Source organism: Hypanus sabinus, chromosome 11, assembly GCF_030144855.1.
Source record: "Hypanus sabinus isolate sHypSab1 chromosome 11, sHypSab1.hap1, whole genome shotgun sequence".
Classification (NCBI taxonomy): Eukaryota; Metazoa; Chordata; class Chondrichthyes; order Myliobatiformes; family Dasyatidae; genus Hypanus; species Hypanus sabinus.
This window is the reverse complement of record NC_082716.1, coordinates 5257966-5268251: the sequence shown is the minus strand read 5'-3', so window position 1 is coordinate 5268251 and position 10286 is coordinate 5257966. Positions and strand designations below refer to the sequence as shown.

Here is a 10286-nt window from a genome sequence, read left to right as displayed (position 1 = left end):
ATTACAGGAGGAATGGAGATGGGCTAACCCCTATAGACATCAATGGATCTGGGGTTGAGAGGGTAAATAGCTTTAAGTTCCTCCGTATCCACATCACCGAGGACCTCACGTGGTCTGTACACACCAACTATGTGGTGAAAAATGTACAACAGTGCCTCTTTCACCTCAGACAGTTGAGGAGGTTTGGTATGGGCCCCCAAATCCTAAGAACTTTCTACAGGGGCACAATTGAGAGCATCCTGACTGGCTACATCACTGCCTGTTATGGGAACAGTACCTCCTTTAATCACAGGACTCTGCAGAGAGTGGTGCGGACAGCCCAGCTCATTTGTAGTAGTGAACTTCCCATGATTCAGGACATTTACAAAGACAGCTGTGTAAAAAGGGCCCAAAGGATCATTAGGGGCCCAATTCACCCATATCACAATTTATTCCAGCTGTAGGTTAATTGGTTACATAGGTGGTATTGTGCAGCATGGACTCATGGGGCCAAAAGGTCCAAATTAAACAGATAGCACACATACGCATATCTGGCTCACCTTGACTGATCAGATTTTTGCAGTAATGAGCAGCGGTACAGGTGTACCTAATAAAGTGGCCACTACATGTATCTTCCCATTGTACAGCTTCATTTGAATTTAATAAATAAAATGCTCAGTCTGTTTTCTACATTTATATTTATTTTACTATTATTACAAATGAGCTCAATTTTATTACACTCAGAAAATGCTGGAGGAACTCAGTAGGTCTATGGAGAAGAATAAAGAGTTGATGTTTTAGACCAAGACCCTTCATCAGGACTGGGAAGAGGGTAGAAGCCAGAATAAGAAGGTGGAGGGAGGGGGAGGAGTACAGACCGGCCGGTGACAGGTGAGACCAGGTGAGGGGTGAGAGGAGGATGGGTGGGGGAGGGAGGGGGAGGAGTACAGACCGGCCGGTGACAGGTGAGACCAGGTGAGGGGAGGATGGGTGGATGGGGGAGGGAGGGAGGGAGGGAAGGAGTACAGACCGGCCGGTGACAGGTGAGACCAGGTGAGGGGAGGATGGGTGGGTAGGGGAGGGAGGGGAAGGATTGGGGGGAGGGGATGAATTGAGAAGCTGGAAGATGATAGGTGAAAAGGTAAAGGGCTGAAGGAGGAATCTGGAGATGAAAGTGGACCATGGGAGAAAGGGAGGGGAGAAGGGGGATGGGGAGCACAGAGGGAGGAGGTGGGCAGGTGAGGAGAAGAAAGAGGGTAGGCGAGGAGCCAGATTGGGGAATTGAAAAAGAGGAGGGGGAGAGGGGGAGAAATGACCGAATGGTAGAGAAATCGATGTTCATCTTGCAATACTAATTGATGAAATGGTTCACACTTGGTAATTCCACCAGGGACGACACACGGCGTTCCACATCTCCGCAGCCTGCATTCTTGCTCTGACATCACCAGCGTAGTGGATGTTGTTTGCAGCCCACACGCCGATACCACGGAGGTTCAGTTTCATCATGATAGACACCTTCATAGAAATGCTCTCGGGATCATCGTACCAGACTTCGTGGTACGTGTTACCAACCTGCATGTGAGCAAAAGGGAAATGCACAGATTGGGAGGGCACCAGACTGAAACTGTTAGGTGGAGTAATTTGGGTGGCACTTTAATGCTGGAGAGAAAGGATCTGTATCACAATTCCTGTGAACAGGTTCATTTCTGACCTCTGGTACTGTCTGTGTTGGGGGGGTATATTCTCTGCTCCCCATTTTAGGTATCGTCTGCCTCTCTTTCTGGCACAAGAGGCTGAGGATCTCATCCAATGCTGCAAGCAAAAATGGCTTCAGGCAAGAGAGACTTTGCTGAACTCTACCCAGAAAGTGTAGACCTAGGCAAACCAAAAGAGAAGACAGGGACCTGTTTTACAGCCTGAGCAACAGATCTGGCTGTCCACTCATAATTTGTCTCTCTGAGTGGGATCTAGAAAGTTGGATCCCAAGTTCATTGAACCCTGAGGGACGTATACCTGGTGGCTTGCACCTTGCGGCTTCCTAAGACATAAAGATTAATTCCGCCTTCCTCATCTCAAAATTACAAGCTGCCTGTACCAGCCCCTTACCCCACAACCATCAGCCCCACTACCCCCTGTTGATGGGGAGCAGGTCTTCATGGTGAGAAGAGTTTTGGACTTGTGCACTATTGGAGGTGATAAGGCAATACCAAGTGGACTGGGAAGGATTTGGACCCAAGGAGAGGTGTTGAGTTCCTGAGAGAGATAACTTGGATCCTGCTCTCATCCAGGATCACCACTACCACTTTTGGGTCCAAACCATTCTCATCAAGGATCTCATCACAGTTACTTTAAAGAAAGGAAGAGAAAAATATAGGGACCACAGGGCAGATGTGTATCAATTGCCCGTTTTAGCAGATGTCTTACAGGGGCAGATGGAAAGACATAATCTGCTTAGAGAAAATATCTTTCATACATGGAAAGAATACTGAGCAGAGTTAGAAGTTTTTCAGTGACTTGGGGGATTGACAGGAGGCAAAGAGTGGGAATAAAGGAGGCATTTTTTGCCAGTAACTAGTGGTGTTCCTCAGGAGTTGATATTGGGACCGTTACTTTTCATGTTATGTGTCAAGGATTTGGATGATGGTTTTGATAGACTTGTGGCTAGGTTTGCAGAGAAGACGAAGGAGGAGGGGCAGGTAGTTTTGAGGAAGCAGGGAGTCTGCAGAAGGACAGACAGATTGGAACATTAGGCAAAGATGTATCAGGTGGAATGCAGTGTTGGGAAGTGTATGATCATGCACGTTGGTGGAAGAAATAAAGGCATTAAACAGGGAGTAAATTCAGAAATCAGAGTTGCAAAAGGACTTGGGAGTCCTCGTGCAGGAGTCCCTGATGGTTAACACGCAGGTTGAATCACTGGCGAGGAAGGTCAAATGCAGTATTAGCATTCACTTCAAGAGAAAAAGAATATAAAAGTAAGGAGGTAATGATGAAGATTTATTAAGAGTCAGTCAGAATGAACTTAGACTATTATCAAAGAAAAGGTGTGCTGGCATTGGAGAGGGTCAAAAAAAGGTTCCAGAAGAATGATCCCAGGAAAAAAGGGTTAATGTATGAGGAGCATCTGATGGCTCTCGGCTTGTACTCACTTCTGTTTAGAGGAATGGGGGAATCTCTTTGAAACTATTGAATATTGGAAAACTGAGATAGAGTGGATGGAAGAAAATGTTTCCTACAGTGGGAAGTATGAGACCAGAGGACAAAATGTCACAATTGAGGGAAATCCTCAATACCCAGAGTCTGGACTGACACCTTACTGCCCTATTGTCTTGTTTATTATTTATTGTAATGCCTGCACTGTTTTGTGCACTTTATGCAGTCCTGGGTAGGTCTGTAGTCTAGTGTAGTCTTTTTTTCTGTGTTGTTTTATACGTAGTTCAGTCTAGTTTTTGTACTGAGTCATGTAACACCATGGTCCTGAAAAACGTTGTCTCATTTTTACTGTGTACTGTACCAGCAGTTATGGTCGAAATGACAATAAAAAGTGACTTGACTTGACTTGACTTGACTAGAAATCCCATTATAGAACATATAACATAGAACATAGAATAGTACAGCATAGTACAGGCCCTTCAGCCCACAATGTTGTGCCGACCCTCAAACCCTGCCTCCCATATAACTCCCACCTTAAATTCCTCCATATACCTGTCTAGTAGTCTCTTAAACTACACTAGTGTATCTGCCTCCACCACTGACTCGGGCAGGCACCAACCACTCTCTGAGTAAAAAACCTTCTTCTAATATCCCCCTTGAACTTCCCTCCCCTTACCTTAAAGCCATGTCCTCTTGTACTGAGCAGTGGTGCCCTGGGGAAGAGGTGCTGACTGTCCACTCTATCTATTCCTCTTAATATCTTGTACACCTCTATCATGTCTCCTCTCATCCTCCTTCTCTCCAAAGAGCAAAGCCCTAGCTCCCTAGGGCAGAGATGAAGAGGAATTTCTTAAACCAGAGGATGGTGAATTTGTGGAATTACTTGCCAGAGATGATGTGGTGCCAAGTCACTGGGTATATTTAAATTTAAAACAGAGGTTGATAGGCTCTTGATTAGTAAAGGTGTCAAAATTTGTGAGGTGAAGGCGGGGAATGTGTTTGAGAGGATGAAATTGTGGACCAGACGATGGGCTGAATGGTCTAATTCTGCTCCTACATCTTGCAGCCTTATGATCTACAGAAGAAAAGGTGCAGAATGTGTATTTTGTTTAGATTTTCATTTGACAATCTAAACATTGCAATACAGTGAATGTGTCTCAAAATTGGGGTCAGTGCTTGGGGTAAAATGTTAACGAACACAAAGAAGTAAGAATGAATGGAACATTTTGTCAAACCAAGAGAGCACATCTATTTCAGTTATCATCTCCAATCCCTCTATCTACACTTGATTATCAACTATCAACTAGTAAAATATCAACTAGTTCAAGACATAACACAGGGGGGAGTTTCTTTACTCAGAGAGTGGTAGCTCTGTGGAATGAGCATCCAGTAGAAGCAGTAGAGGCAGGTTCAATATTGTCATTTAAAGTAAAATTGGATAGGTTTATGGACAGGAAAGGAATGGAGGGTTATTCGCTGAGTGTGGGCCAGTGGAACTAGGTGAGAGTAAGCGTTCAGCACGGACTAGAAGGGCCGAGATGGCCTGTTTCCATGCTGTTATACAGTTCTATGTTTCATTATACACAAACTGTTTCTTATCTCTTTTTTGTAATAATTATTTATTTCATATTATATCTATTTCCTATTGTAATTTATAGTACATTTTATGTAATGCACTGTATGCAGTCACTGCCACAAAACAACAAGCTTCACAACATAAGTCAGTGATAATAAACTTCACTCTGATTCTGATTAAAATATCTGCTGGATTCCACACATGGTTCAATCACTCCCAAATACTCAGCCGATCTCCTACACCCAATTGCCACCAAACAAACCTGATGTTTTGTGCTTTGTGGAGTCGTTTATATAGAGTTTATTCAGCCTGGGAGATTGGAGTATTGTAGGTAGAACGGTCTCATGCCCAGGTCCCCAATGTGCTCTGGTAGATCATCTTACCAAGTAGACAAAATATGGGGCTTTCCGATCATCGTCCCAGAACCTGCCAGTGAGTGATCTCAGCAGAAGCTGCATGATGTCTTTGTATGGGATCTGTCTTGCTTCAGTATAACTACACGGGACTCCTTGGGAAATCGTTTCCAGTTCACACTCACCCACCTGAGAAATATAGAGAGAGAAATAAATTGTGGATTTAAATACAGTCACTCTGATAATATGAAAGTACACAGAAAGTGTCTATGGTGAATCCATCTGAGTCATTAGATATGATATTGAAAAAACATTATATACTGCAAAATCATCAAGAATTCAGGTGACAGAGCAGAGGTATAGCACAAAGGAAAACTATCAAAGTTCAAAATTCAAACAAAATTTTCATCAAACTACTGACACATATCACAAACACGAGGAAATCTGCAGTTGCTGGAATTCAAACAACAACACACACAAAATGCTGGTGGAACACAGCAGGCTAGACAGCATCTATAGGGAGAAGCGCTGTCGACGTTTCGGGCCGAGACTCTTCGTCAGGACTAACCAAAAGGAAAGACAGTAAGAGATTTGAAAGTAGTGGGGGGAGGGGGAAATGCGAAATGATAGGAGAAGACCGGAGGGGGTGGGATCAAGCTAAGAGCTGGAAAGGTGATTGGCGAAAGTGATACAGAGCTGGAGAAGGGAAAGGATCATAGGACAGGAGTCCTCAGGAGTTTGCGATCCTGAGATTCATTTTCTTGTGGGCATGTATAGTAAGTACAGAGAAACAAAACAGAATCAATGAAAGACCACTCCCAACAGGGCAAACAATCAACATGCAAAAGATAACAAACTGTGCAAATAGAAATAAAAAAAAGTTTATTTTAAATTTTGGAGGGACTCTCAGTTTTGGTTATTTGGGATGTGATGAAATCTTTTCTTAGGGGACAGATAATTTCATATTCAGTAGCTTTAAGAAGGAAAACTAAAGCAGAGCTTTTAGTGATTACTAACAGGATTAAAGAAATAGATGAAGTTTATTCAGTATCACCTACTGAAGATTTATATAAGGAAAGGGTGAAACTTCAAACACAGCATGATCTGCCTTTGACTTTTCCCATTGAGCAGCAACTTTTGAAATCTAAAAGTCAATTTTATATACATGGAGATAAGTCCGGTAAATTGTTGGCTGCTCAACTTAAAGCAATTATGGCTAGAAGGCAGATTTTGAAAATATGAAGAACTGATAGAACTGAAACATCAGATTGTCAGGAAATTAATAAGGTATTTTTGGATTTTTACTCTAACCTTTATAAATCTGATTTTCTAGATAACACTACTTCCATGAATAGATTCCTGCAAAGATTGAATATAACCAAAATTTCTATTCAAGATATGAATACATTAGATGCACCTATTAAACAAGAGGAAATAGCAAGGGCTATATCCTCTTTTCAATCAGGTAAAGGTCCGGGACCGGATGGATTTATGGTGGAATTTTTTAAGATGTTTACTGAAATACACCTCATTTATGCCAAACTTTCACTGATTCTATATCTTCTGAGACCCTCCTGAAAACTTTCTATGAGGCATCAATTTCATTAATTCTCACAAAAAGAAAAAGATTTATCTGAGTGTGCCTCTTACAAACCAATTTCCTTATTAAATGTGGATTCCAAAATTCTTTCTAAGATTTTGGCCAATGAGTTCGAGAATTTTTACCAAAGGTTATTTCTAAGGATCAAACTGGATCTATTATGAATAGATATCCATATTTTAATATTCAGAGACTATTGAACATTATTCATTCCTCTCCATCTAAAGAATCTGAATGTGTTGTTTCCCTTGATGCAAAGAAAGCCTTTGATAGGGTAAAATGGTCCTATTTATTCAAGGTTTTAGAAAGATTTAATTTTGGTCTAGGTTTTATCTCCTGGATTAGGCTGATCTATCAAGGTCCTATGGCGGCCGTTATAACTAACAATCAAAAATCCCCTTATTTTAGGCTATACAGAGGTCAGGGTTGTCCTCTTAGTCTGCTGTTATTCAACCTGGCTTTAGAACTTTTTGCTATTGCTCTTCGGGACTCCAACAAGGTTCAAGGTATTAAGAAAGGAGATAAAGTGCATAGAGTTTCGTTGTATGAAGATGAATTGTTAGTTTATATTTCAGATCCTAAGAAACCTATTCCTGCTATGTTATCTAAATTTTCTGAATTTAGTAGTTTTTCTGGATATAAATTAAATTTGCACAAAAGTGAGTTATTTCCTATTAATAACTACTTGGGTCAATATGATCAAATTCCTTTTAGCATTGCTAAAAATAACTTTACTTATCTTGGTATTAAAATTAACAAAAATTTTAAGGACCTGTATAAATATAACTTTCTTCCATTAACTGAATACATGCAACAAGTACTTTCTAAATAGTCCCCTATGACATTATCATTAATTGGTCAAATTAATGCTATTAAAATGATAGTGTTAGCGAAGTTATATATATTCCAAGCAATCCCTTCTTAACTATCCCTTTTGGTTTAAGCCTGCTGGGTGAGGGGTAATTCTGCTCCTATGTATTACGATCTTCTTGATAATATCAGCATCTTACCCCAAGAAAGTGCTTGCAGGTGTAGTCATAACCGTACCAAGCAACGCCCATCACCAGCTTTCTGGAGTCAATGCCCAGTTTGATATAATCCAACATTCCTGAAAGGACAAATTGTATAAATTGGATCTCAGTCAGCTTTGTGAGAGGGTGAGGCTGAGGGTCTCAGTGAACCTACCTGATAAAACCCGGTGATAGGGAGCATTTGATCTTGCAACACAACCATCCCGCAGGTCATTTGGAACATCGTAGGATGCCACAAATAAAATGTCACAGGCTTTTGAAATTGCTAAAAAGTCATAACATCGTTCGTTCTTGCAGTGTGGAGACCAAGGTATGTGAAAGGAGATCTGAGAACATAAGAACAACGAGAAATCAGCCTTATATTATTATTTACACTGGGAAATAATCTCCAGCAGCCAATTCCCCACACACCAGCACTGTAACACTGGGCTTTGTATATCAGAGGTAGGTTTGAAATTTTCTGTTTTTCTGATCCAGTAATAACTGGGGCAAGTTCTGCCTCTATCATCACAGTCACAGTCACCATGTTCTGAGGAAATGTATTTCAGGAAAGGAACAATACTGGTACCACAAGGTGGTGTAGAGACAGATAACCGCCTGCAGAGGAATGGGAGATGTTTCTTCCTCCAATGATTCATCCTTGTGCCTCTAAAAATGTAGCCCCTCTACTTTGACATTGAATGTGTTTTTCATTCAGTGATGCCCTTCTGTACATCACTGCTGTAACATGGTTATTTGAATTACCTCTGCCTTCCTAACATTCTGGCCATTCTCCTCCGACCTCGCAAGGCATTTTTGCCACAGAACTGCCATTCACTGGATGTTTTTTTTTGTTTGTGCATCATTCTCTGTAACTCTGGAGACTGTGTAAAAATCCCAAGAGATCAGCAGTTTCTAAGATACGCAAACCACCCCGTCTGGCACCAACAATCATTCCAAGCTCAATGTCATTTAGCTCAGATTGCTTCCCCATTCTGATGTTTGGTCTGAACAAAATCTGAAACTTCACCATGTCTGCATTCATTTATGCTTTGAGTTGCTGCGCAATGATTGGCTGATTAGATATTTGCATTAATGAGCAGGTGTACAGATATACCTAATAAAGTGGTCACCGAGTGTATGCAGTGTGTTTCCATCTTGCAAAACTTGAACATTTGGCTTTTTACCTGAGATCCAGGTAGCTCTTGGTGGAAATGTGAGGCAGTTTCTTTAACAAACTCAGTGACTTCATGATACTGTTTAGACTCTTTTGCAACAATTTCCAGAACCTCTAAATAAATTCCATCCATATATCGGAATTTTATGAAGTTTGCAGTGAATCGTATCCAATTTCTTCGAAAACGCTTGCTTACAATGTCAGACATTCTTAAGCTGCCTGATAAGGGGTAAAATACAGGTCAGTTTGGACAACAGGATGTACAGAATGTTACAAGGAATTATACATTGAACATACGAAAATAAGATATAGAAGAAAGAATCGGCCATCTGGCCCACTAAGCCTGCTCCGCCATTCAATAAGGTCATGGCTGATCTGGCCATGGACTCATCTCTGCCTACCTGCCTTTTCCCCATAACCCTTAATTCCCCTACTTCACAAAAATCTATCCCACCATGTCTTAAATATATTTACTGAGGTAGCCTCCACTGCTTCATTGGGCACAGAATTCCACAGATTCACCACTCTCTGGGAAAAGCAGCTCCTCTTCATCTCCATCATAAACTACTCCTCTGAATCTTGAGGCTATGTCCCCTAGTTCTAGTCTCACCTACCAGTGGAAACAACATTTCTGCCTCTATCTTATCTATCTCTCTCATAATTTTATGTTTCTATAAGATCTCATCTCATTCTTTTGAAATCCAGTGAGTACAGTCCCAGTCAACTCAATCTCTCCTCGTAGTCTAACCCTCTCATCTTTGGAATCAACCTGGTGAACCTCCTCTGCACTGCCTTTAAACCCAATATATCTGTCTTCAAGTAAAGAGACCAGAACTGCACTCTGTACTCCAGGTGTGGTCTCACCAGTACCCTGTACAATTGCATCTTAAGCTCACTGCTCTTAAATTCAATCCCTCTAGCAATGAAGGCCAACATTCCATTTGCCTTCTTGATAGCCTGCTGTACCTGCAAACCAACTTTTTTTGTGATTCATGCACAAGAACTCCCAAAATCCCTCTGCACAGCAGCATGCTGCAATTTTTGCTATTTAACTAATAACCTTTTCTTACATTTTCCCTTCCAAAGTCCTTGACCTCACATTTACCAACATTGTACTCTATCTGCCAGACCTTGGCCCACTTACTTACCCTATCCATATCTCTATGAAGACCATAAGACATAGGAGCAGAATTAGGCCATCTGGCCCATCGAGTTTGTTCCACCATTCAATCATGGCTGTTCCTTTTTTATCCCCTCCTCAACCTCAGTTCCCAGCCTTCTCACTGTAACTTTTGATGCCACGTCCAATCAAGAACCTATCAATCTCTGCCTTAAATACGCTCAATGACCTGGCCTCCACAGCTGCACGTGGCAACAAATTCCACAAATTCACCACCATCTGCCTCCACAGCTACTTCCTTCAGAACACGAGGGTGCA

General features: G+C 41.6%; 1 protein-coding gene across 1 annotated transcript; it reads right to left on the bottom strand.

Moving 5' to 3' along the window:
- Positions 1–1347: 1347 nt before the first annotated feature.
- LOC132402328 (di-N-acetylchitobiase-like) lies at positions 1348–9056 on the bottom strand. Its single transcript, XM_059985207.1, has 5 exons — positions 8859–9056; positions 7847–8018; positions 7672–7769; positions 5092–5250; positions 1348–1551 (listed from the first exon to the last, which is right to left on the bottom strand). The coding sequence occupies exons 1-5, from the start codon at positions 9054–9056 to the stop codon at positions 1348–1350; spliced, it is 831 nt and encodes a 276-aa protein (XP_059841190.1).
- Positions 9057–10286: the final 1230 nt, after the last annotated feature.

Bases quoted from the DNA above. Each gene is read 5' to 3' on its own strand.
- LOC132402328 (XM_059985207.1), bottom strand. From the start codon at position 9,056: ATGTCTGACATTGTAAGCAAGCGTTTTCGAAGAAATTGGATACGATTC. The intron at 8,019-8,858 runs GTAAAAAGCCAA...TTATGTTCTCAG, and splicing joins AAGAGCTACCTGGATCTCAG to ATCTCCTTTCACATACCTTG. The intron at 5,251-7,671 runs GTAAGATGCTGA...TATATTTCTCAG, and splicing joins CCTGCAAGCACTTTCTTGGG to GTGGGTGAGTGTGAACTGGA.